Genomic DNA, 26,965 nt, shown 5'->3' on the forward strand with positions numbered 1-26,965 from the left:
TTGCATTACTTCTGGCAACCCTTCTCAATGCACCGAGGTGATGATGGCTGGTAGCCTTGCATAAGGTGACCACTAATGTAATCTTGTCTATGTGGTTACCATTACAACACGAATAATGTTAGTAGCTTGTGATGAATTTTTTTTAACATAAGTAGCTCTTTCTTCACAAAAGTTTGGAGACCCCTGCTCTGGAACAACCAAAAACTGAAAACTAAAAATACAGCATAAAAGAAAATATCAGAGCTGACAATACAGTTAGGAAGGATTTATACTTGGTAAGCATCAGATACCATCTCAACCACTCTCTGGTCATTCTGAAGACCAACTCACTGAAAACATAGCCCAGAACCCCTAATGGAAAACACTGTTGCCTAAAATAACATTAGCAAAACATTTAAAGAAAAGTCTCAAAAATGTCTTACAGTGTCCATAAGTTAATGACAGTAGATGGAGACTGAGAGAGGCAGAGGGAAAGAGAAATTCTTTATCCTACTGACCTACAGTGGAAGGCTGGGCCTCACCTGAATTGAAATAACTTTCAACTTGAGTGGCTGCTGTCCCCGTAACTTCGACAAGGTATAGCTAAAGGTTAGTGCCACCTGGCCACTAGTTACTGGGTACTCAGCATTTGCTTTGACCCCCGCTTGGGAAGGCTAGCCCTCCTAGCCCTCCCATGCAATTCCCGCTATCTTTTATCACTCAGCCCTCCCCACTACTTCCCTAGAGCGAGAGAGAGAAAGTGTGTGTGTGTGTGTGTGTGTCCGTGTTTGGGTGTGTGTGGGTGTTTAATTGAATTCAGATAAAGTCGATTATTTAAAACCATTTGGCCGGCAGCAGTTGGCAAGCGTCACGGAATTGCTTCAGCAGTTTTCTGGCAGCAGCTTTGTAAAGTGACCTTACTCGATTCGTGTTTTCTCTTCACCCGCAGTGCTACTTTCACTCGTGTTTGGTGCCCTCAAGAAGCAATGCATATCTTTCTAGAATGTCTGTTTCTTTTTTTCATAGCAATATACTCCTTTTTGGAGTCTTTTGCTAAACTTTTCCTTCCAGCGAAGAGGAAATCTGTCCAGGGCGAGATTGTCCTGATCACCGGGGCAGGTCATGGGATTGGCCAGCTCACCGCCCTCGAGTTTGCCAGACTTAACAGCACACTGATCCTGTGGGATATCAATAAGGTAAGATACCGAGCTTGGCTTGCCCATAATAAGCATTCATACTCCTTATTGAGGGAAGGGTGTCTATGTTTTGGAAGCCATTTCCAAGCGTTCTATTGCCAAAACGAACGGTGCCCTCGAACAGATGAAAAACAGCTGCCATGGTTCAAACATGTGGCATATAGGTCACCACATACTTCAGAGCCGAGCCCTTAGCCCACTGAGCTACCTTGCTGGCGCAATATATTTAAATGGTGCTGACTCACGTTTGGACGCAGCAGAGTGAGGGGCAGATTTACAAGTCACATGACGCTAAAGTGGCGCAGGGGGCTTCTAAATCTGCCCCTAAGTCTCTAAAAGAATTTACAGCTCCACAGACACCTGAAGACAGTGGAAGGGAGGCGTTTGCCCAGAGGTCAGTGTAATTGTATTTTCAGTGCTTACTTAACAGGATGGTGGTGCTGACGGCATATGTCAGGTGGCTTCGCTGGGTGCCTGCACTTCTGCAGTTTCAGACTACGCACAATTCCAGTCTCTTGCTTTGTTCCAGAAAAACATGTGCCTTTACCATGCCACATAAGACCAGATAATTCAGCATTTACTGTCTGTATGCTTGAGGGACACTGCCACCCTGCTGTCCTCCAGTGAGGCAATTGTCTTGTGGCCACTACTGCACATTATTAAACCCCACTGGCAGCCTGTTCTCCACCACAGTAATGTTCCAATGTACACAAAGCTGCCATCTCACTCTCTGCTACATTTGGCACATCCTACCCAAGGCTGAGGTTTTGTGTTTTTGACCAACTCTACACCAGACCTAGCTGCAAGCGTACATGGGAAATGAAAATCGCACCAGGCAAATGGGGAAGATGTTGCTGATTGCTGTATTCGTGGTGGCTGTCACCATCTATGGTAAGGTCCTCGGAATATATTCGGTAGGACCCCCCTAACCCATCTGGCATAGGTACTTTGCAGGATGTCTTAATTCTTTTACTGCATTAGTTCAACCTTTGGCTTTTAGCTCCCTCCAGACATTAATGTAATCTCCTGTGTGAACAACCCTCTCCAACGCCCCTTTTCTCTGCACCTCGTGCGCCTCTCTGTCTTTCTTCACCCTATCTGTGCACATCTCGGTGTTCCCATGTAGCCTACATCATGTGTGAAGCTATCAGCCACTCCTTGCTTTGCTTTCTGGACTTGCAGTCTTGCTCGACCTTTATGAATTGTGGGCTTAGAATTAACCACTGTCAGTAGTTCCTCTGAAGGTGCAAAAGTTTTAGTGTAAGGTCCACCAAGCCTTTTGTTTTTTTAAAACAAATTGCCAGACTGGTAGTTTGTTTTTGAAAATTGAATGACTAATAACCACCACACCCAAGTAGTTTTCCCCTTAGGTCTGTGAGTCATTATTTTCATTTTTCTTTTTTCCAGGTTTTCTCTGGTGGTGACAGGCAGTCATAAAAGACATCAGGCCATATGATATCAGAACATATACCCTGAATAAGGCGGGCAGTCTGACGCCTTGACTTCGACCACCAGCACCCCATCAGGCATCGGGTTAAACTTTCCATCAACAGAGCCAACCGTGGCCCCGCTGATGGGAAGTTGACAGCCTGCATGAGACTAAATGGAGCTGGAAGACCGAGAGTTTGAAAGACATGGGGGTAAATTACCAAGGGCCTTATCGCCACTTTAGCGGGAATTTTCCCCGCTAAAGCAGCGATAATTTTATCGCCCTATTACCTAGCTGACGCTAATACCAGTTAGCGACAGCTAGTAGGAGATAGCGATCATCTTGGGGCCCACTTTGCATGTCAGCGATATTTATCGCTAATGACATGCAAAGTGGGCGTGCCAAGATGTTAGCGAATGGAAACAGTCGCTAACATTGCTATCTCCTATTAGCTACTTTTGGAAATAATCGCGCTAAGCGCGATTATCTCCAAAAGCTAACGCATGCCCAGAGCAGTTCTTAGCCATGTTATCCAATGGTAGGTAGATAACATGGCTAAGAGCATTTGCTCGGTAATGCATGAATATCGCTGACTTTACAGCGATATTCATGCATTTCGGCCGATTTTTATCGCTTAGGAGATAAACCTTGATAATTGCAAGATTTCTAAGCGATAAAAATAGGCAAAGCACGGCGATAAAATTATTGCCTCTAACCAAGCTTAGCGATAATTATCGCTTATTCTTGGTAATATGCCTCATGGTACTCCATCATGTTTGAGGGAAAGTGTACCCTGTCCACCAAACTCTGAATCAGGCCAAATGTCTCTATCACTTACACTTCACTCTTTTCTCGTTCACCACATCACATATGTCCTAACCCCAACACGCTCACCTACCCCAAGATGCGACCAAGCTATTTCCCCACTATCCAAACCCACACATCAACTATTTCTATACTGAGCCCAAAATAAAACTGCAAATGCACCTTTATAATGGTCCACATCATCATTTAAATTACACTACTAGGGCCAACACACAGCTCTGATAATGCGCCAAAACACTGACCTCAATGTTCTCTCTTATTCCATTTTTAAACCCACAAAACTCTGTCTGTTCTCTTTCCATCCAAAAACAGCTGACCTCTGACTGGCGCTGGTCACTCTCCTACTCTGGAATGCTTACACACCATCACTCTCTGAGACCTCATCCATGTCCTGCTGTTTTTGACCTCCATGAATGGACTTTACCCCATTGGCACAGTATCCACTAGAGATGAGCCTGCTGTATTGGTGACCTGCCCATACTCTACTCTCCTGGAGACCCTTTTACCTGGAAATAGCCCCCAATGTGCCCACCCCATGCAGGTCACCCTACACACCCATGCCTATAGCCGGTATGACGTCATCAAGGTTGCAGCCTGAGCAATGTTATGCTCCATGACTCACTCTGCCCTTGTGTACTCTCATAACATTGGTGCTAGTGGAACATTTGGTCCATGAAGATGTTTAGCTTGAGTGCTGGACCTGTGCACGTGAAGACTGTATCTAGGGAGAAAGAGATACATATTTAGGTTGCCATGAAGTCTGCTCCAACGGAGCGGTTCACACGGTGAAAGGCCACCTTCTAGGATGATCGCAGGTTTACCGCCAGAATTTGCTTCAATACAAAAATTGCAGATTTACATCATGAAACCTATAAAGAAATGCACACCTCTGAGTCACTGTGTCAAACAACAATATTGCAGAACAGCCCCCTTTCAATAATAGTAACAGGATGGAGCAGGGGGTAGACTCTTGCGACTGGCATGTCTTTGAAGTCTGTCATGGCTGGCACAGCTCTATGCGTCTAGCCGTGACAATGAAAAGCTTGAGAAATACAGTAATCGCAGCCAGAGATGGCCTGCAACTCTGTGGTGTTTGGTTGTATCAGTTGTCAACCTTGATGGAAGATGTGTCTGCAAGCAGAAGAGAAGGCTTTGTCAGTTTTATGGTCACCATATCCCACATTTGACTAACCTAGCTCGAGCAAAGAGAGCTAGGTATGAGATGAATGTTGGATACAGTGCTTTCAGGATGCACTTATTGTAGTGACACACAGATCCATACATATGAATGGCATGGATATTCACCTGCAATGTCCCCTCCATGAAGTACCCATTAAGTGATGAAACCGCATACCCCACTCTCCTATCAATAAATCTCACGATTTACAACCTCAAGTGTGTATCTGCAGCAAGTGCTAACTCTGTTAGTCCATGTCAACCCCTGTGGTCCCCCCAATGTGTTCGCTTGTGAGACTGGAAGACACAACTCCTTCCCATTGCATTGTGCCACTGGGCATCTATAGAGAATTGACAGGTTTGGCTCTTAAGGTGTGCCTATGAATGATTGGGATGTATGTCACTACAACGCACACTTTTGCAACGCATACCTTTACAACGCATTTTTTACAACGCAACATCCATTACAACGCATTCCATTACAACGCATTCCATTACAACGAAAATGAAAAAACTACATTTACAACGCATTCCAAGACAACGCATAATACCTTTACAACGCATAACATTACAACGCATAACATTACATTGCATGTTTGGTAATTGTTGGTTAGTATAGGGGTAAAATGTACTATTCTAACTCCAGGGGGTGCAACAGTAGGGTAAGTGTTGGATAGTGTAGGGGTAAAAATTACTATTCTAACTCCAGGGGGTGCAACAGGAGGGTAAGTGTTGGATGGTAATGTTATGCGTTGTAATGGTATGCGTTGTAATGACTGCGTTGTAAAGACATGCGTTGTAGTGGTGTACGTTGTAGTGTCATGCGTTGTAATGGTTGCGTTGTAATGACATGCGTTCTAATGGATGTTGCGTTGTAAAAGTTTCGTTGTAATGGTAGTGCGTTGTAAAAGTTGCGTATCCCGAATGATTGTGTTGTGCTTGAGCATGAATCACTTGCAGATGGAGTCCCTGTGATTGTTCGAAGGGTGTTCTCCTTGTTGTCCGAGTGGTATAGCAGCCTCCCAAAATGTCCTAAAAAGTTTCAGCATCGACCTTTGAGTCTAAGCATTCCCATGAGTGTCTTACGCCACAGATTCATTTTTCTATAACCATATGCACGCATGCATTTTTTGTATACATTTAAACATATGTATAGCCCAAACCTACCTAGGACACAGAAAAGCACGGAGTTCGTTTTTATTCACGGTGCAACCCCTAGGCTAGAGTAGCCTGGAGGCTCTTTACCAATTGCAGGTGAGGTTTTTAATATTTTGCATGTTCACAGATTTGTGTATATTTTAAAAGCGTTGTCCAAACTCAGCATTTTAATTTTCATTTACGAACACGCGGGAATTCCTATTTTCGCTGGCAACAAACTCAATGCAGCCTAATGCTGCGTGTACTGTACAGTCTGTGCTCATTTTGTATTCCTGTTTTCATAATTACACCCAAGGCAACAGCGCCGCATTAAGGACTTTCGGGACACAAAGGCGTAGCCGCCATTTTGCAATGACATGGGGCCCAAAGGTGGGAGGAGGCCCAGCCTGTCCTGCACCTGATGATGTTATATAAGCTCCTGTCTGTTGTGATTTTTTTTAGACACATTACACGCCAGGGGCTTGGCTGTGTTCACGTTCCTGGAGAAGGGGTACAGAGAGAGTAAAGGGTAAGGGAGCAATAAAGAGAAAGTTAAGGGATGAAAGAAAAGGAGAGGGTGAAACACAGAGAGCAATAGAAGTGAGGTATTGAGAAAAGTATATGAAATATAGAGAAAGTAGTTAGTTATAGAGTGGCAGAATGAAAACCAATGTATAAAAAGGTCAGAAAAGAAGAGGAGTGAGGTAATAGAGAAAGAACGATAGACTTGTGAATGGTAGAAAGAAAGATGAGGTGTAAAGGCGGAAGAGGAAAAATAATAAGAGATGAGGCAGAGAAAGAGAGCTGAGGTTGTCACAGTAATATACAGGTTGCGGCATATTTATTTATTTATTTATTTATTTTAACGACTTGTAGAGCGCCTGGTGACCCGAAGGCATCCCCGCGCTGTAATGATTTTGATATCCAGATGAGATGGAGGAGAAAAAAAGAAGAAAAGAAGAGAAAGGGGGGGACGTTATTTATATAGAGTGGTGAACTAGAGAGAAAGTCAGAGAGGTGAGGTAAGGTAAAGAGACATATACGGCGAGAGAAAAATATACGGTAGAGTGGGTGAAATGAAATATAGAAGCTACTGAGAAATGGGAGACAGAAAGAGAGAAAGTAACAATCTACAGAGTAAAAGAGGCAGTGGAGAAAAAATGGTAGAGGTAGAGAAAGGGAGGCTGAAGAGGATTAAGGTAGTGAGAGAGGTGAGGCAAGGAGAACAGAGCTAAAAAGACAGATGGACAGGTTGAGTAGTAAACAACTGCTGAGGAAAACTGAGGGCCCGATTCACAGAAATAACATAAGAGCAAATCCTAAACTTACTACTTTTGCTATTCACAGAAGTTAGGATTTGTCTTAAGACAAAATTAAGACAGACTTAACACAGACTTAACACAGACTTAAGTTAGGATTTTGTCTTAAGTCTGTCTTAAGTCTGTCTTAAGACAAACTTAAGACAAAATCCTAACTTCTTTGAATACCAAAAGTAGTAAATTTAGGATTTTGTCTTACGTTTTTCTTAAGACATAATTAAGACAGACTTAACACAGACTTAAGTTAGGATTTTGTCTTAAGTCTGTCTAAAGTCTGTCTTAAGTTTGTCTTAAGACAAACTTAAGACAAAATCCTAACTTCTGTGAATACCAAAAGTAGTAAGTTTAGGATTTTGTCTTAAGTTAGTTCTGTGAATCGGGCCCTGAGAGACTAGTCTCTTAAAGGTAGAGATAAGAGGGGAAGTGTGGAGGTAGTGAGAGAGATGTGAAGTAACAAGCATTTACAATGCAATGGTTTCGCCTTTTGAAAAGTTTGAGCTATTGGCATTGTAAATGACAACATTTTTATTTATGTGTTGGTTTTGAAAATAAATAAATAAATGGCATTGCCATTTACAATGCCAATAGCTTAATCTCTTGCAAATGGGGAAGGGCCATGACGAATCCCATTAAAGAGGAAACCGAGAACCAGAAGGAAGTTGGTTGCAACAATGCAGCACGCACTAGTGGGTTCCATTGCACGAAGTGGGCGCCGCTCATTGTAAAAAACTGACCGACACTTCACTGGAACGCTTGCCTAGTGGCTGCAGCATCCACTGGAATCCCGGCAAAATCATGGCACCTCACGGTACACCTGGAACAGACATTGTATCCAACGGCGATCGTGATGTTCACGGTAACCAAGGGAAAAATATTGCACTTGCACAATGATAGTACGATTCACTGAAACCCTTGCAGCATGAACGCTTCACTGTAGCCCTTGCACCGCTCACTGTAAGCCAGACATGACGACTGGACCATGCACTGGTGCTTGATGCAGCTACTGGAAGTCTCACTAACACTGGCGATTGTGGCCTTCATCACAGCCCCGGGACATAGATTGCACCATTCACTAAACCTGGAGCAAATCATGCACCTGGCACAACGGCCTCGGCATTTTCTATAAATAAACCTATCACGGCGATCACATTCCCTGCGATCCCGACGCAGCCACTGCACCACTCGCTGCAATGACTGCACCGTTCACCAACTCGAACACAACATGGCACTCCGCTGTGTCCCAGCACGGCGATCGCATCATTCACTCATCCTGGCCTCCACATGTACAATCGTAACAACTACTAACACGGACAGCGGGAGGGGGGGCGGGCAGGCACGCGGACAGCGGGAGGGGGGCGGGCAGGCACACGGACAGCGGGAGGGGGGCGGGCAGGCACACGGACAGCGGGAGGGGGGCGGGCAGGCACACGGACAGCGGGAGGGGGGGCGGGCAGGCACACGGACAGCGGGAGGGGGTGGCGGGCAGGCACACGGACAGCGGGAGGGGGGCGGGCAGGCACACGGACAGCGGGAGGGGGGGCGGGCAGGCACACGGACGGCGGGAGGGTGGTCAGGAAACAGCCAGCGGGACAGGGACAAGACCAACAATGAACACAAACATCGTTGTAAAAAAAAAAAAAAAGTACACGCCCACAGTGGCCACGTCTTCATGACGTTGCGGAGAGGGAAAGAATCGGCGGAAACGCCCACCAATCGCCTCGGGAAATGACGGACAGTTTTCTCTTCCTATGTCTAGCCTCCATTTATGGAGCTAGCCAATGGAAGAGAGAGGCTGAACTAAAGCACACAGTGTAAGACATAAGATTTCGCTCTGCGGGAAACGCTGCTTGCGCAGCTTTCGGCAGGCGAAACCTAAAAAGGACAATGAAATGAGGTCAAGAGAAAGGTGAGGCAGAGAACAGTGAGGTAGTGACGGGTGAGAGTGAAGTAAAGGGCAGTGTGGTAGAGAGAGATTGAGCAAGAAATGGAGAGGTGAGGTAACGGGAGAGATAGTGTTGGGAGCGAGGTGAAGCTGAAGCAGATAATTTAGATATGACATGGAAGAGCAGTGAGATGTAGTAAGTGAGCAGGGTAATGAGAGAGAATAGGGTTAACTAGAGGGTAGATAGAGTAGTTTGAGAGGTAGAGTTAGCGAGGTAGAAGAAGGAACAGAGAACCTTAGACGGTGCTTCTTGATCCCTTTTGAAGGTTGGGTTCCTGGACAATGTCCCACTTTATCCAGGCCTTAAAACCTGCATATCTGCCTCAATTTTCATTAGCTTTGCAGTAAAGCCTATATTGTTCCTGTTTTATTCTCTCTAAAGGCCTGAGTACAAAGTGCCCCAGGGTCAGATGACGTGATCATCCTCACACCCCATAGCATCTGAAACTGAGCTGTTCGAAATTCATCGGGTACCATAAATAACGCCTGGTTCATATCTGGGCCATAAAAATGAGGCATAACTCTCTGCTTCGAACAATAACGTTTGTTTTAAAAAAGAAAATACCATAGACCTATGGATTATCCGGAACACGACTTTGACTACTCTGTGCACACCTTGCTACCACGCCGCCGGACCTCCGGGATGTCGGCTGAATGGCTGTGTTACTCTGGCAATGATACTTGATAACTGTACGTACCGCAGCCGGCCCTCAGGGTTGTAGGCTCTATGCTGTGTCAATTCATGATTGTGCAATAAAGGTCTTTGTAAAAAAAAAAAATGAGGCATAACTGGGAGATTTTGCTGCTGAGTGCACCAAAATTCCTATATCCTGATATTTACTGTGCACTTTCACCTGTTAAATTTCAGTTGTCTGGAACTGCCAATATTTAACAGTGGTGCAGATTTGATCACACCCGATAACTATGAGTTGTAATACAGTTTGCACCCCTTATAATTGCGATTCCCGCACAGACACATGTATTACAAAGTCTGCAATTCACTAGGTCACTCATAGTCAGGCCATGTTTATCTATTTCCACACAGGGGGTTGTGAAAGAAAAACTGAAATAGAGTTTACAGTCTGTCTGGGAAGAAGACTGCCGATTTTGAGCCAAATAGTAATTCATAAATGGTTTTATGAGCAGGCTGACAGCGTGTTTTGGAACACATTAAGAGCTAAACGATGTGGAAATAGTGGATAGCAGCCAAAATTAAAGGGTAACTTGAGAAATGAGTTGAGCTGGGTTGTTCCAAACGACAGCCAGCCAGCATCTATTGCACCATAGTAGCAAGGTTGCCTGAGGTGGGTTTAGCCCTGTTAAGAGATCGGAGCTCTCTGGAGTAGATAAGGTTCCAGGTATTAGACTGTTGGTTAAAGAGAAGACTTGTTTTGATCTGTTTTTGCAAACACATCATTTGAGAAATGTAATATTTGCAAGCTGAGATATTTGTATGTACCGGGAACAGGGTTGTGTACTTTGAGGGCTGCCACAATGTCATTAGACACCACACAATCCAAGCTATAATTGCACATGATGCCATTTATTTCAGAGGTGAAAGACACTCCCTGTTAATACCTATGCAAGTGCAGGGGATCTACTAGAGAACAGCTGTTATTCTGCACAGCTTCTTTGTGCACTATGACATTGTTGACCACACAAAACCAGTGAAAATGCTGGAACAATTAATTGTCATATTTGATTCAGCTGTGCCACAGATCCCACCTTTTGTCTCCAACCACGGCCACAAAAAGCCTGTGGAATTCCCCAAGGCATTTATGTATGGAGTAAAATTGATACTTGTATAGCGCACTACTCACCCACAAGGGTCTCAAGGCGCTTGTATGAGTACCACTGTGGAACCCATCCTGGCTTTCCCTGTGAGGTGTCCACTCCTGGGCACCCCCAAGGTGGAGGCCAGGCATCCTTAGCGTTGTGGGGACCGTTGTGGAGATTAAGCAAGCTATTGCCCAGAGTTGCAGAGTGGGACTCCATGATTGGAATAGGCACCGAGGCAAGACTTATCAGGTCCGTGGAATTTTTTGAGCTCAATACCCGCTGAGGCGGGTAATTGAACCCTGGTCCCGGGCTAGATATCTGCATCAGGGTCTGCCGCTCTAACCATTGAGCCACACAGTAATATTGCAGTTTTTCCCCTGGCTCCGTCATTCAATCATTAACATGTAAACTTCTCTGATATACAGTATAGCTTCAGGAGGGGCCTGGGAACTGTTGAGCAGTGTCTCAACCAACACCTGGTCATAAGCAAGCACACAACAGTTAAGAACGGTTCCCTTTATCTCGGTTTTACATCAGCATTTGACAGGGTGATGAGAGGGAACTTATGGAATAAAATGTTGGATATGGGCATTGACACATCTCTAGTTCATTTCCTAGCACAGATGCATCAAGATGTGACTGGGAGGGTCAGGTATGGGGCAGAGGGGGGAACTCACCTCGCCCATCAAAATGAATTGTGGCATATGCCAAGGTTGTGTGCTTGCCTCTTTTTATTCTGTCTTTATATCTATGGAATGGGGAAGAGGTGTGGCACAGGGGCCAGGGCGCCTGACTCCACACCTCGGGGTTCACGGTTCGATCCCTGGTGTCATCAGCAGGTTAGTCCAGCAACATGTGACTCTGGGCAATAGCTTGCCTAATCTTCCAGACGGCCCCAGCGCCTTGACAGCCTGGGGTAATTGTGCACTTTGTAAATACTCGATTTCATTTTCCATGTCATTTTAATGATTTAGAAAGTTATATTAACCCAGGGCATGTTGATGTCCCCAAGATAGGTACTGGAAATCTTCCGGCGTTACTCTATGCCGATGATTGAGTGTTGATGTCTAGAACCGGTGTGTGCCTGCAAACGCTTGTTACCAGATTTAATGATTTTATGTCTGATTTTAGTCTAAAGACCAATACGGCCAAGTTTTATACAATGTGGTAGGCGAATCCCCCCCTTTTAAAATCATGTTTTATTAATGATGAGAGGATGTCTTATGCTTCAACTTTTTCATACTTAGAGGTCCCCTTCGACCAGAAAGGTTCCTGGCATCATTTGGTTGAAACTAGGGTTAGTAGTTTCAACGAAAATTTGGAGGTACTGTTCAGGTTTACAAAGAAATTAGGATCCAGACCCATTGGCTCAATTATTAACATCTATTAGGTACACTCATTCTCTGTAACCTTGCATGGGGCTGGAGTCTCCGGCTCTTGCAATCTGTCTCGCCTTCGGGCAGTGGAGAATATATTCCTCAAACGATTACTAACAGTCCCAAGCAGTCTGCCAATTATTCTTTGTCACAAGGAACCAGGTCTGAGTCTTCTAAGCCACCATATACAAATTGCTCCAACCTTGCTATGGCACTCAGTATGGGAAAAAGATGAGCCAGCCCTCAACCGTGCAATAATATTGGATTGCCTTAGCCTTGATCATATGCAGAAGATACCATGGCTGAATTACATAAAAAGGCAGCTGGAGACAGTGGGGATGGTTTTTATAACCCCGAACAAATTGCCAAGATTTCAAAATCCCAGTTGTAAGGGGATCTTTTATCTTTTTTAAAGAAGTCCAGTGAGCATCTGGAGATTGGGAAGAAGAGAGTTTTGGAAAATTTGCCTCTAGTCTGCTCTCCATCAATCAATCAATCAATCATAACATTTATATAGTGCACTACTCACCCGGAGGGTCTCAAGGCACTGAGGGGGGGGGGTCCGCTACTGCTCGAACAGATAGGTCTTGAGCTGCTTCCTGAAGGCGAGGTGGTCCTGGGTCAGGCGGAGGTGGGTCGGGAGGGAGTTCCAGGTCTTGGCGGCCAGGTAGGAGAAGGATCTTCCTCCTGTGGTGGCTCTTCGGATGCGGGGGACGGCGGCGAGGGCGTGGCCGGTCGATTGAAGTTGGCGTGTGGGAGCGTAGAAGTTGAGGCGGCTGTTGAGGTATCCTGGGCCTTGGTTGTGGAGGGCCTTGTGTGCGTGGGTGAGGAGACGGAAGGTGATTCTCTTGTTGACCCGGGAGCCAGTGCAGATCTCTCCGGTGTCCGGAGATGTGGCTGCGACGGGGGATGTCCAGGATGAGTCGTGCTGAGGCGTTCTGGATCCGCTGGAGTCTCTTCTGGAGTTTGGCAGTGGTTCCGGCGTAGAGGGCATTGCCGTAGTCTAGACGGCTGGTGACGAGGGCCTGTGTGACCGTCTTCCTGGTCTCGGTGGGGATCCACCGGAAGATCTTACGTAGCATGCGCAGGATGTTGAAGCATGACGAGGAAACGGCGTTGACTTGTCTGGTCATGGAGAGGGAGGAGTCCAGGATGAAGCCCAGGTTGCGTGCGTGGTCTGTCGGTTTGGGTGCGCTGCCCAGGGCGGGGGGCCACCAGGAGTCGTCCCAGGCGGAGGGTGAAGATCCCAGGATGAGGACTTCCGTCTTGTCTGAGTTCAGTTTCAGGCGGCTGCTCATCGTCCACTTGGCTACGTCTGTCATCCCTTTGTGTAGGTTGGCTCTGGCGGTGGCGGGGTCGTTGGTGAGGGAGAGGATCAGCTGTGTGTCGTCGGCGTAGGAGATGATGTTGAGTTTGTGATGGCGTGCGATGGCCGCGAGGGGGCTCATGTAGGCGTTGAAGAGGGTTGGGCTGAGCGAGGAGCCTTGAGGGACGCCGCAGATGACTTCGGTGGCTTCTGATTTGAACGGGGGGAGGCGGACTCTCTGTGTCCTTCCGGCAAGGAACGAGGTGATCCATTCTAGTGCCTTCTCCTGGATTCCGACGTTGCTGAGGCGCTGCACTAGGGTGCGGTGGCAGACAGTGTCAAAGGCTGCGGAGAGGTCTAGGAGGATGAGGGCCGCTGTCTCTCCGTTGTCGAGCAGGGCTCGGATGTCATCGGTAGCTGCGATCAGGGCGGTCTCGGTGCTGTGGTTGGCCCGGAAGCCAGACTGCGAGGGGTCGAGGGATCCGTTCGTCTCGAGGAAGGCGGCCAGCTGCTTGTTGACGGTCTTCTCGATGACTTATGCAGGGAACGGGAGTAGCGAGATGGGACGGTAGTTCTTGAGGTCGGTGGGGTCGGCTGACGGTTTCTTAAGTAGAGCGCAGAGTTCGGCGTGCTTCCAGCTCTCCGGGAAGGTAGCGGTGTCGAAGGAGGTGTTGTTGATGTCTCGCAGGTGGGGTGCGATGACTGCGTCGGCTTTGTTGAAGACGTGGTGAGGGCATGGGTCGGTCGGAGATCCGGAGTGGATGGAGTTCATCGTGCGGATGGTGTCATCGGTGCTGATCGGGGTCCAGGCGCGGAGGGTGGTGGTGGGGGGCGGTGGTTCAGTCGTGGCGTGTGCCGGTTGGGGGCTGAAGCTGTTGTGTATGTCCGCGATCTTGTTGTGGAAGTAGGAGGCGAGGGAGTTGCAGAGGTCTTGCGAAGGGGTGATGTCGTTGTTTCCAGCGTTGGGGTTGGAGAGCTCTTTGACGATGTTGAAGAGCTCCTTGCTGTTGTGGGCGTTGTTGTCCAGTCGTTCCTTGAACGCAGTTTTCTTGGTGTCGCGGATCAGTTGGTGGTGTTTTCGGGTGGCGAGCTTGAGGGCAGTCATGTTGTTCGGTGTAGGGTCTCTGCGCCAGGCTTTCTCGAGGGCTCGGCAGTTCTTCTTGGAGATCTTGAGTTCGTCGGTGAACCATGGGGCTTTCTTGCTGCCGGGTTTGCTGGGCGGGGTCCTCAGGGGGGCGAGGTCGTCTGCGCAGTTGCTGATCCAATTTGCGAGGTTGGTGGCCGCCTGGCTAGGGTTCAATACGCTGGTGGGGGGGTTCAGGTTCAGGGAGGCCACGAGCTGGTCGGCTGTGATCTTGTTCCAACTTCTGCGTGCGAGCTGTTGCTGGTGGTGGTGGATCGTGGTCCTTTTAAAGCTGAAGTGGACGCAGCTGTGGTCCGTCCAGTGGAGTCCGGTGGCGTGGCTGAAGGTGATGTCCTTGCTGGATGAGAACACAGGGTCGAGTGTGTGTCCGGCGTAGTGGGTGGGGGTGGTCACCAGCTGCTTGAGACCGAGGTTGGCGAGGTTGTCCAGCAGGGTGGTGGTGTTGCGGTCGTTGTTGTTCTCCAGGTGGAAGTTGAGGTCCCCAAGGAGGATGTAGTCAGCGGAGGGGAGGGCGTTCGGGCTGACGAAGTCGGCGATGTCTTCGCTGAATTGTGTACGTGGTCCCGGGGGTCTGTAGATGAGGGTGCCTCTGAGGGTGGTCTTGGGGTTGATGTGGATCTGGAAGTGCAGGTGTTCGGCGGGTGCGAGGGTGTCGTCGGTGTTGGTCGTGATGCGGATGGAGTTCCTGTGGACGAGGGCGATGCCTCCTCCAGTCTGGTTGACGCGGTCTCTCCGGATGATCTTGTAGCCGTCTGGGATGGCGATGTCGGATGCTGAGGAGGCGTTCATCCAGGTTTCCGTGAGGAAGGCGACGTCTGGGGCTGTGGTGTCGAGCAGGTTCCAGAGCTCGACGGTGTGTCTGTGGATGGAGCGGGTGTTGAGCAGGATGCACTTGAGATGGCTGCTGCTGGAGTTCGGCTTGGTTTGTGCTGGTGTGGTGGAGGTCCGGGAGCAGGTGAACTTGCAGGAGTGGCAGCAGAAGGGTCCGTGGGTGCGTCTCGGGGTGGCTTGATAGCAGCCCGGGATTCGGCCGGCGTTGAGTGCGTAGAGTTCGGTGGCGTTGTAGGTTCGGCGGGTGGGCTGGTGTCGGCGGGAGCCAGGGGTCCTGGCGCTGGGCGCGGTCCAGGCGCGGACGGGCGCAGATGGGCTTACCTTTGGCGCGCGTTCGGCGCGCTTAGGGCGCGCCCGCTGCGCGTGACCGCTGCGCGTTCGCACGGTCGCCATTTATGGCGAAGTGCGAGGGAGGGAGGAGCAGCTGGGAGGCGGGAGCGGGGAGGGCACAGAAAGAAAAGGGGGCGTGGCCAACCAAACGGAGGCGGGAAGCGGGGAGCAGGGCGGGAGGGCACCGAGGCAACAGAGGGGAGTACAGTACCGTGGGACAGGCGAGAAACAAAACAATTAACACAATGGGGCACACAGAAGGAGAATAGCGGGGCACAAAGCCTAAAAAGGCAACAGAAATCAGAAACAGAAAACACAGTTACATATGCCCAGACCGCAGGAGACCACGCCGTTCGAAGGCAGGGGGCGTGGTCATCCTGCAGCAGGCAGGGTCAGCGAGGCAGGCGGGGGGCACACGCAGCAGCTGGTGGCCGTGCGGCGAGGGGGTGTCCTAAAACTAGGTCACACTCACCTGCGCAGCACGGTCGCCATTTATGGCCAAGTGCGAGGGAGGGAGGAGCAGCTGGGAGGCGGGAGCGGGGAGGGCACAGAAAGAAAAGGGGGCGTGGCCAACCAAACGGAGGCGGGAAGCGGGGAGCGGGGCGGGAGGGCACCGAGGCAACAGAGGGGAGTACAGTACCGGGGGACAGGCGAGAAACAAAACAATTAACACAATGGGGCACACAGAAGGAGAATAGCGGGGCACAAAGCCTAAAAAGGCAACAAAAATCAGAAACAGAAAACACAGTTACATATGCCCAGACCGCAGGAGACCACGCCGCTCGAAGGCAGGGGGCGTGGTCAGCCGGCAGCAGGCAGGGTCAGCGAGGCAGGCGGGGGGCACACGCAGCAGCTGGTGGCCGTGCGGCGCGGGGGTGTCCTAAAACTAGGTGTGTAGAGCCCTATCTCTCCTTCTTCCCTTGTCACTCGAAAATGTTTTATCTGATTAGATTCAGGTTCAGCATTACACATTTCTTGGTCTCTTATCCTCATAAAGTTTATTGTGATGCAGAACTCGACCATGTCTGTGTGACTCTAAATCAGTCCAGAACATGTTGCACTTTTTGTTCTTCTGTCTACTTATCCCCCTATTAAGATTTCTAAACACCAGGAAGTGCAGGCCGGCCTTCTATCATCTCCAGGTTTTGAACAATGAAATGCATGTCTAATGTTGTATAGATATATTTCTACAGCCGTATGTTTACGGAATTTAGTTGGGAAATGATTTTATTTACTCGTAAATGGTACTTATATTGAATTCACTGCTACCATTACACCGTTCTCCGGTCACTTATCATATGGTTTTATTTGATCCTTTATGAATTGCTTCTGAATTTCATGGTTTTATGAGGACACCGGGCTCTTTTTAGCATTTATATTTGTATTGTTTGTATGCTGATTTATGATCAATGTTACAAAATTTTAACTTTTTTCCACACTTGGAAAAAAGTGATTTGCTGCTATATGAAGAAATGCCTTTTATTTCCTAGTTTACACTGCCTATTATGAATTTTATTATTATGATTTTGTAACGGGGCCACCCTGGCGCACCCCGCCATAGGGCGCGAACTGATCAACTGTGCCCCCCCCCTTTTCTTTCCACAGCCCTCGCAATATTCCGAGTGGAACAGCCCAGACACTTACAGCTGTGATGAGGAAGACGCCTGGCCCTTTAACCCATCCGGAGGTGGAGAAGAGGAGGAGCCCCGCAGGTGGATAAAGACGGAGAACGCCCATCACCAGGTGTGTCTATACACCGGAGGAGAGGTCAGAGCGGAGAGGTGCGGAGAGGCGGGAAGCAGCGAGGAGGAGCGGAGAGAAGAAGGACGGGAGAGCAGAGAAGAGGAGCGGAGGAGAGGAGGAAACCGAGAAAGCGTGGCCAAGCAGAGCGGCGGTGTCAAGTGGAGCGGCGAGACTCGTCTCACGGAAGGAGAACAGCCGGATTGGGAGCGGAGCTGGGAGCAGATCTCCGAGAGCTGCGGGGACCGCGCACTGACAGAGGGAGAAGACGCCGAGAGAGCGGAGAAGGAAAGGGGAACGCCTGGAGGCCAACACCACGCGCCGCCCAGCCGTACGCCTGGAGGGGTACGGCTCACTGAGGTGCGTGATCGCTTCCTGGGGTGGTTCAGCAATAAGGCTAGAGGGTTAACTGGAAGGGGGGGGAGGAATCCGAGGGACGACGCACGGGAGACTTGCACGAGCACACGCCCTTCTCCTTGAAGTATCATAACGGGCTAGGAGCTTTGCACTGGGTGTTTCCCCTCACTACCCTTTCCTGGGGTTGCTAACTGCCGCCCCGTTATACAGTTCTGATACGTGCCTCTCTTTTCTTTTCTTTCCCTTCGGCGTCGGCGTGGGTGGCCAGCACGGAGCCTCCAGAGCCCCCTAGACGGAGGAGCCCGATTCTGAGGAAAGAAGAAGGTGCTCGCAGAAAACCACGCAAGGAGAGAAGCAGATCTCCTCGGAGGACAGTAGTACGAAAAACCTGTACAGATGCTCTGTATGACCAATTAAAATCACGAGTCACCAAAACACGTCTCCTGCCCTTTTCTGGTCCCGCGGTTACAGATTTGTATTATATATTGCTTGTTTCTTCGCTTAACTTTTGATGACTTCTTTTATGGTTGCAAAAAGAACCGAATAAAGAATATTTGACCTGACCTGACACTACCTTGCACGAAAGCCACACATCTCAAACCATTGACCACCCACTTGATCCTTCCGCACTCAAATAAGAGTATGAAACACAGAGGTAGAATCTGGTGACTATAAAGCTCAGGACTGTGGAATGCCTTCAGTCCCAACTTGAGATCTGAACTTAGCCCCCTAAGATTCAGAAAACCCCTTAAGACTGAGCTTTATAGACTTGCTTTTGAATTTAATCCATCACTGTGGCCACAATCACAGACTATAAGAAAGCCCTTCTGATTGGACTGTATCTCCCTTTGCATCTTCACAAATCAGTACATTGTTAGCTCTTCTAGCACTCTGAAGTAATTGAAGGGAAACACAGAGATCTTTATAAATCTCAAGAGTAAACGGGTCTATGTTGTGTATGAAGATACTGCATCCCCTCTGCACACATCTAAGCTGACTTCACAGACAGGCAAAGTAAGTGCCCAGAATAATGGGCTAGCCCTAAATGCAATGTCTATTGTAAAAGAGAGCTCTGTCTCTTGGTGTGGTAGAATCTAAGCATTTTATTGACAAAATGAACAGTATCTGAATCACTGGGATAGCCGACAAGGGCATCCCCAATACAACAGTAAAAGAGCGCTGCACCCTGGTAGTAGGCAGAGCCCCAATATATACTCATAGTTTTAGCATTGGTCACATGTTGAAATCCCACCATGAAAACCAGCAAATGCACAACTGAGCTCATGAGGATTAATGATTGCCTAAAAAGGTAGCACAAATATTGCAGAGGCCGCCGGAGGCTCAAGGGCCGGCGCCTTAACCCACGCCGAGCCCCAGTGGAGGAACCGGTTCTGGGCGCCCAGAAGCGGCAGGAAGGCTTAACACCTCACAGGGGAACATCCTGTTGGCACCAAGGAACCCCCAGCCAATAGGGGGGACAGCATGGTACAAACCCCCCAATGGGGGACCAGCTGCACGGAACGGACGAGCAGATGGGGGGATATAAGCCACCGCTTCCCCCAGATAGCTCCTAATTTTCGTGGAGCGGGGGAAGCGGCGCACCTGAATTTTTGGACCCACCCACCCACACCTAGGAACCAGCAGTTGTCGCAGTGCTGGACAGCAACACAAGCATTGGCGGAAATTGTCACAACGGATGGCTAAGGAGACACACCAACAGGGCGGTGTGTAGAAGTAGGCCACTCACTTTGGGATGCCGCACGGCAAGGTGAGGTGGCCGGGCCAAGGAGGGGAGTAGCGAACGGAGACGGCGCTCGCGGCCCAGACCCGGCCGGACGGCAGGGCACAAAAAGGTAGCGAGTTGGGCCTAACTCCTTGGAGAAACTACCCCTCCCTACACGCAAAGGGCGTGGGTGACCAGCCAAATGGCGGTCCCAGAGGTAACACGACAATGAGGACTACCAAGGATCAACGAAAGAACTGGTTTGGTAGGCGTGCCATCTACGAACTGAATGTACCACGATATTGATCTGCACAATATGATGATTGACATGTTTATGACCCAGATATGATTTATGACAATGAAAACGACATGTATGATTTATGACCCAGATATGATTTATGACAATGATGATGACATCTATGATTTATGACCCAGATATGATTTATGAAAATGATGACATGTATGATTTATGACCCAAATATGATTTATGACCACGGCGATGGCATGTATGATTTATTATCCAGATATGTGGTATGACATGTTTATGACCCAGATACAATTTAGGGGATATTGTGTTGACATGTATATGACCCAGATATGATTTATGATCCCAATAAAACTGCGGCCAACAACCACCACAACAACTACGACCTGGTTGGCTAAGTTATTGGGATGACTGGGGTATTGGTCTTGGGGTAGACACTTCCCACGGTATGGGGGAGTGCGGGGGTTATGAGCAGTTTGACTCAACAAGCTGCTTTTCAAATGTTCGTCTTTCGTGTGCCAGGGCACAGCAATTCTGAGGCTCGGAGAAGAGCACACCCATTGACACAGAGGGTTTTCCAGTCCCACATATTCCCCCAATGCATTGTACTTACCAAAAAAGTGACACAAATTACGAGGTATATATCTGCATAACGAAGGATTGTTTGTTTATCCTGATAAATGCGTTTAAACACTTTGCACTATTTCTTTTATTCCGGGGGAGTACTGATGATTTCGCGACAGCGGCCCGAAAAGCGTTGTTTATTAAATAACAAGATAGAGGGCCAGATGTAGGAACCCTAATACCGGTTGGTAATGGCCGAAATTCCCGAATTTCGTCCGTTACCGACCGGTATTAGGCATTTGGGATGTAGGTGGTTAAATTTCAGATTCGGTAATTTACCGAATCGGTATTAAAAAATTCGGTAAATTACCGAATTCTTAAATACCGATTCGGTAAATTACCGAATCTGAAATGTAGGAAGCACTCAAGTGAGTGCTTTTCACCTGTAAGGATTTGTTATTTACCACCAACCACAAGTTGGTGGTAAATTACGAACACCCTAAAAAAAGCAATTTTTTGCATTTAATAGTGCCATGTGGCAGTATGTGTGCCACATGTGCACCCATGCACAATTCAGGGGTGCAACAGGGTGTCAAAGTGACACCCTGCCACCCTTGAATGTTTCTCCCCTGTTACCGAATCGGTAAATAGCGATTCGGTAATTCCCATTCATTCCTATGGGCCTAATGGGAAGTCCCGAATCGGTATTTACCGATTCTGTAAAAACCGAATCGCACCGATTCGGTAATACTTACCCAGTAATTACCTACATAGCATTTACCGATTCTAAAATACCGAATCGGTAAAATTCGGTATTTTAGAATCGGTAAATGTAGTTTACCTACATCTAGACCTAAGACAGGAAAAAACGCATGCAGTGCTACTCATCTTTGAGAGGAAATTAAAATATGAAAGCAACTATATTGTAACAGCAGGAATTTCACCTGCCAAAGACGACTTAGGTTGCTCTATAAAGCATACATCCATTAGCAACCACTGAGACGGAGTTCTGACAAAGGCCTATGCCGAAACGCGCGTAGTTTGACACCAAGCCGCCAGTCTCCTCATATTATTAATCTGATCAATAGTTTTAGATATTGATTATTTGATTACAGATATTGTTTAAATGTTTTTGATTATAACATCGAATTGGAAAATAAGACAACTGTGATTTGCCTGAAAATTAGAAAGTTGGTTTACAGAATGCAAAAAAAATGTGTATCAAGCGATAAGAAAAAAAGATAAATACATTCTGTGTGTTTTAGAAGAATGTGTTAATACTAGGATATTTATTTTTGTAATTCAAAAAAAGAGTACAATCTAAAAAATGAAAAATAAATTAAGTATATATACTACCAAGTTTTAAGCTGTTTTTATATTAATGTCTGGAATTGATGCGCATGTGTTAAGTGAAAGCCACCGTGCCCAGGTGTTCCTTTCTACCATTGTTGTAATTCCCTGACAGGGTCAGTTTATCCTGCATTCAGGGGTCCGTTTCTTTCCCAAACTATTGAACTATAAAGCAAACAGAATTGGGGAGCAGGGGCAACCCTGCCTTGTCCCTCTCGCCATGCTTCTCGATTCCTTACCCATCATTTGAAGCCTGACATACGAATTGAAACACATCGCCCTAATGGCAGTAATAATGCAAGGGCCAAACCCATTTTGCGCAAAAATTCCCCATTAATACTGCCATGACACTCGGTCAAAAGCCTTTTTAGAATAAAGCAGGATCATAGCCATCTTATCTCCTGGTACTTATGTTATATGAAAAATGGCTATGGCAAGCCTCACGTGATCAGTGGTTCCCCAACACCCTATAAATCCATGTTGCCATGAGGGGACTGAGCTATGATCCTCCCTAAGCGAATTGCCAATTTTCTTTAATACAATTTGGCATCCGAGTTTATAAGAGAAATCTGCCAGTACGAAGCAGAGTTATCCAAATGTTTACCTTTTTTTGGAAAGATAACAATATCAGTTCCTTGTCAGGATTCAGGGGGAAGCCCATTTTGCTGCACACCTAAAAACAGATCCAAGAGTTGGGGAGCTAACTCTAACTGGAGAACTATATGTAATTCAAGAGGAATTCTGTCGGGCCTGGCGCTTTTCCTGAAGGGGCAGGCATTTATGACTTCCTCAAGTGTAATGTTTGCCTACATCTCTCGACTTGTTTCGAGATCTATCCCTCTGGGATTCCCGCTTGCTCTTTCCTCTTTCCCACTAGAGGCGAAAATAGGGATATCGTGTTGATACAATTCTTTATAAAAAAAATGGGATATACTGAGGATATCATTGCAATCTGTAACATACAACCAATCCTTTCCTTTTATTCTAGCAAAATGATTCCTGGCTATCTTCTGCCTTGTACGCAGTGCTAAAAGCTTTCCCACAGACTACCCATATTCATAATTTTAATTTGTATTGACAGAAATCCTTCTGCTATCCTGTTGCTGTAATAGCTGCTAATTTCTGTTTTTACCGTCACAATTTCCTGTTGTAGCTGTGCTTCATTCTCTTCCTGTCTCTGTTTTATGGCTGAAGTATGATCTTTTTCCAATGTTGCTAATCTTCCGATCAGCCCATTGATTTAATCTCTTTGCTGCTTCCTGCTCTGTCCCACAAAGCTGTTAACCTCCCCCTCAAACCTGCTTTGAACCTTTCCCAAACCACACCTCGAGAAGTACTGTAGCGATTTATGTCAAAATAATCTACCACCCAATGCCTAATATGTTGAACAAATACATTTTTGGAGAGCAATTTCCTATCAAATGTTCATTTGGCCTGGCCCTTAGCAACCACTTTGGCTATAATATCCAAAATTAAGAGATTATGATCAGCCAGAATTTTACTTAGGTTCTTAATTCCTACTTTACCAAGCTTAGTAGAAGGAACCAAGAAATAATACAATCTGACATAATTTTTATATGGACATGAAAAATATGTGTACCCTGGATAGGCAGGCAGGTTTCTTAGTCACGACACATTAGTTAAACCGTAGCTAACTTTTAAGGCAGCCAGTGCCCTATATGTTCTCATGTCAATGAGGATGCATATCCCTATCCTAGAGCTGCAGTCAGAGAAAGCCTTCCTTCAGTTTATTCAAGCCTAGTTGTCTGGTCATGTCCTGACTTTTGGTATAGCACTGACCTCCTGAGGTAGATAGTTTATTGGCTAGGCAAGTGGGAGTGCTGTTTATGCTGGGCTTGTAGGTGATGCAGCTGATCTTGAAGATGATGCAGATTTGGAGGTGGGAGGGGGCTTTTTAATTTGTTTAGTGCTAGGGTGTTATGGATGAAGTTCTTCAAGGCCTTAATGAAATGATTTTCAGGGGTTCCAGAGTGATCCAAGATAGGCTGTTTGAAAAGACATCACTTCCATGAGGTGAGAGACCACCAGGGTTTACAAAATAGAGAAAACATTAATAAGCAAAAAGACACCAGGATATTAAAATACATTAAGGTGAACAGGAGGTATCATTTTATTACGTTTTTAAGACAATGTGCATCTAAAAATAATAAAACCATTGAAAACAACAGTTCGGGGTTGACTGGCACCTAGGCACACATGCAGGCCAACCACAATGAAGCAGAAGTCAGATAAACCAAGTGGGTAATCCAAACAAAGTTCTCACCTTCAAATTTAGTTTTAAAGTACAAGTCAAAATCTTCCAGAGGGTAAGGTCCAAGGTTGTGGCCAGCAAGGGTCCATTTAAGTTGAGTATGTCATTGTCGATCTGCTTCTGAAAACAGTTGGTTGAGGCGAAAAGAGAGCTAATTGGGACAAAGTGGGATTTCATGACCGGTACAGTGAGGTTCCGTGATTTGCGAACCAGACTCCATTTTGTTTGCATTGTTCGTGACGCCATTTTGTGTTGCCCTCACGTAGGCCCGTGGAGGTAACCGAACAAACAAAGTTGCATGGGCTTCGTTGTTCATGTGCGTATTAACTAGGCCTTTTCTGACTTGCGAGTGAACTGCAGGACGCTGACCCCGTCACCTGAAACTGACCCTTTGCGAGGCCAATTTCCCTGGCTGATCGTTATCTGAGATTGCTAATCAATGTTCAGGATATCGTTAACTTTTAGTTCGCTTGCACATATCTTATCCTGTTCAGCATCTGAATTGTTTTTTTTCCTTATGTCTTTTCATTACATGGGTAGTGCTTTCAATTATGGGTCTGTCCGACTTGTGGAAATCGAATTTGGGACATTCCTAATAATTAACTTGTGGGATGGTACAATGTAAAGTAAGCTTTTTATGATGTAATAATGTGTGGGAAAATGTATTTCATTCGTCAGTATTTGTCGCAGTGGGTGTGCATTTGTAATGAGCAAAAGAAGGATAAAAGGTGATGTCTTGCTCTACGAAAATTGAGCAGTTTCCTGAGATGTACACCATGTTGTATTGCTGGGATTACTGTTACTAGCTGCAGCTAATAAATTTGATCTCTGACGCCACCTAGAAGTATTCCGTGTCTCTGTATTCTAAGACAGATGAACTCGAAGACTTCGGGTGTGTCCCTGGCACCGCTGGGTTCTAAGAAAACCCGGTTCTTCAGTTGGCGCCCAACGGTGGGGCGACTTCAGCGGTACCGGTCCAAGCCCGAGGATCGTGAGGAGCCACGTGAGAAAATTCTGGAGGAAGGCCAACCACTTCATCGACCCCTGTATGTCGACGTGGACCGAAGGTTTTTGCTGCGAGGCTTCCCGCTTTCCGACGGCTACGAAGGACTGCTGCCCTGACTGTCACCCTGTCTTGGACCCTTGATTGATCCTTTGTAAGATCCTTTGTAAAGCGAGACGATAGACGGTCTTCTGGTGGCGTGACAGATACTTTGGTTAAGTATAAGTGGGTCGCTCCCACGATCTTTGTTTTGGTCCTTGGTTTTGATTCGGTTATTGCAATAGTCGAAGCCGAGGGGCTCGTATATTTACGAGAGTATCGAGAGTTGATAACCCCTTGAAGTTTGAAGCTAGATTAGTGAGCTGTAAGATGCCTGGTCTTAGCAAAATTGGGAAATGGTTTAGTTGTGGTTGCAACAGGGATTCCCGATTGGAGGATTCGTGTCCGATACCTCCAGTTGGAACTCCGACTTATGAGCTTTATTCAAAACACGGAGTGGGTCCTATCACTTATAATGAAGTGTGGGTTTGCTATACAAAGAAAGATGGTGTTTTACGAAGGCCCCAACATGGTAGTTTCGAATTAAATATTTTAGATAATCTGGAAGTTGCGCTATTTAAGAAGAAAGCCCGGCCGGCAATGTTTGACTCTTTCCGCCTTTGGCGTAAGAAAGCCAAACAGCGAGAAATTAGGCAAGCAAAGAGAGATAGGAAAGATAAGAATATGTCAGTACTACAAGCTGCTAGGCAGTTTAAGGAAGATGGAGAAGAGCGTGCAAGTGAAGTGTTAGATAGACAGCGTTGCATGGCTATCGATACATGTTATCCGGCCTTGCCGCCTTCTCTTTCAAAAGTGAATGACGACCCTGAAAAAGATCCTTTGATCTCTCATTTACTGAGATTACCACCCCCTTATGTGCAGGGTGCTACTGCACCTCCATTACCCCCGGTTGTTGCACCCCATGGTGTTCAGCCTCCTGCTGTTGTTCAGCCACCCATTGCACAGATAGTTCTCCCTCCTATGGTGAAGCCTTCTCTAGGGCCGCCAGCTTTGTCATCAGCTTTGCCTCAAACTCCTTTGTCTTCTACTTCTGTATCTCCGACTCCTGCTACTCTTGTCCCTACGCCTATTTTGCCTCAAAACACTCTTTCTCCTGTTCTTGTGGCTACTTCTTCTCCTTCTGCTCGAAAACGAATGACTGAGACTGTTGCTAATCTTTTGTCTCCACTCTTTGGGTCATTGAATATGACCCCTGTTTCGGAACGTAGACAGAGTCGTAGTCAGTTTCCTAGTCCCGAAGAGCGGGCAGTGTTGGATCTTTTGGCTCGAAGATGGGTTTTAAATGTTTCGAGGTATAATTTACAAGCGATTATGGATGTTTTCTTTCAGTGGGAACCGCCGAAGCGAAGGTATGTGTTTGATGTGATGTGTACTTTTCTCCGTCAGGAATGGGAAAATAATGAGTTGAGTCCGATTCCGCAGGAAGTGCTTGATGTCCAGTCAGAATTTGCTAAAGGGGCGATAGTGGAGTCCGATGTTACAGATGCCATAGAGACGATACTTGTTTACAGGTCTAGGCTACCGCCTCAGACATTGTACGAACCTGATTCCTTTGTTAGGAGGAAAGTGAAGCAGTATCCCATGAGAGAAGTTCCCCCTGTATGGAGAGAGGAAGTTGTTGCTAATGTTAATCAGGGTATTCAGGGTGTACCGGCTCATTTTCAGCAAGTATGGATACATGTCCCTTGGAAAAGAGCAGAGGTCTTGGCTCTTAAGCAGACCTTACCTGACCCCCGTAAAAATCCTGCTGGTTATTACAAAGAGTTGTCTCAGACAGTTGATGCATGTATTATGAATTTAGCTGACATAGATATGTTGATGGGTAATGTAGTCCCTCAACCTTTGTGGGCGAAGATTCGTCA

At 47.1% G+C, this 26,965-nt stretch overlaps 1 protein-coding gene across 1 annotated transcript in view; it reads left to right on the plus strand.

The window, feature by feature from the left end:
• The first annotated feature begins 915 nt into the window (after positions 1-915).
• The window catches only part of LOC144819744 (17-beta-hydroxysteroid dehydrogenase 13-like), a 236,628-nt gene continuing 210,578 nt past the window's right edge, over positions 916-26,965 (plus strand). Inside the window, exon 1 of the mRNA XM_078677506.1 lies at positions 916-1,175. Coding sequence (XP_078533632.1) covers positions 966-1,175 — 210 coding nt within the window. The 5' untranslated portion in view covers positions 916-965. The remainder of the gene's footprint in view (positions 1,176-26,965) is intronic.

Source organism: Lissotriton helveticus, chromosome 2_1, assembly GCF_964261635.1.
Source record: "Lissotriton helveticus chromosome 2_1, aLisHel1.1, whole genome shotgun sequence".
Classification (NCBI taxonomy): domain Eukaryota; kingdom Metazoa; phylum Chordata; class Amphibia; order Caudata; family Salamandridae; genus Lissotriton; species Lissotriton helveticus.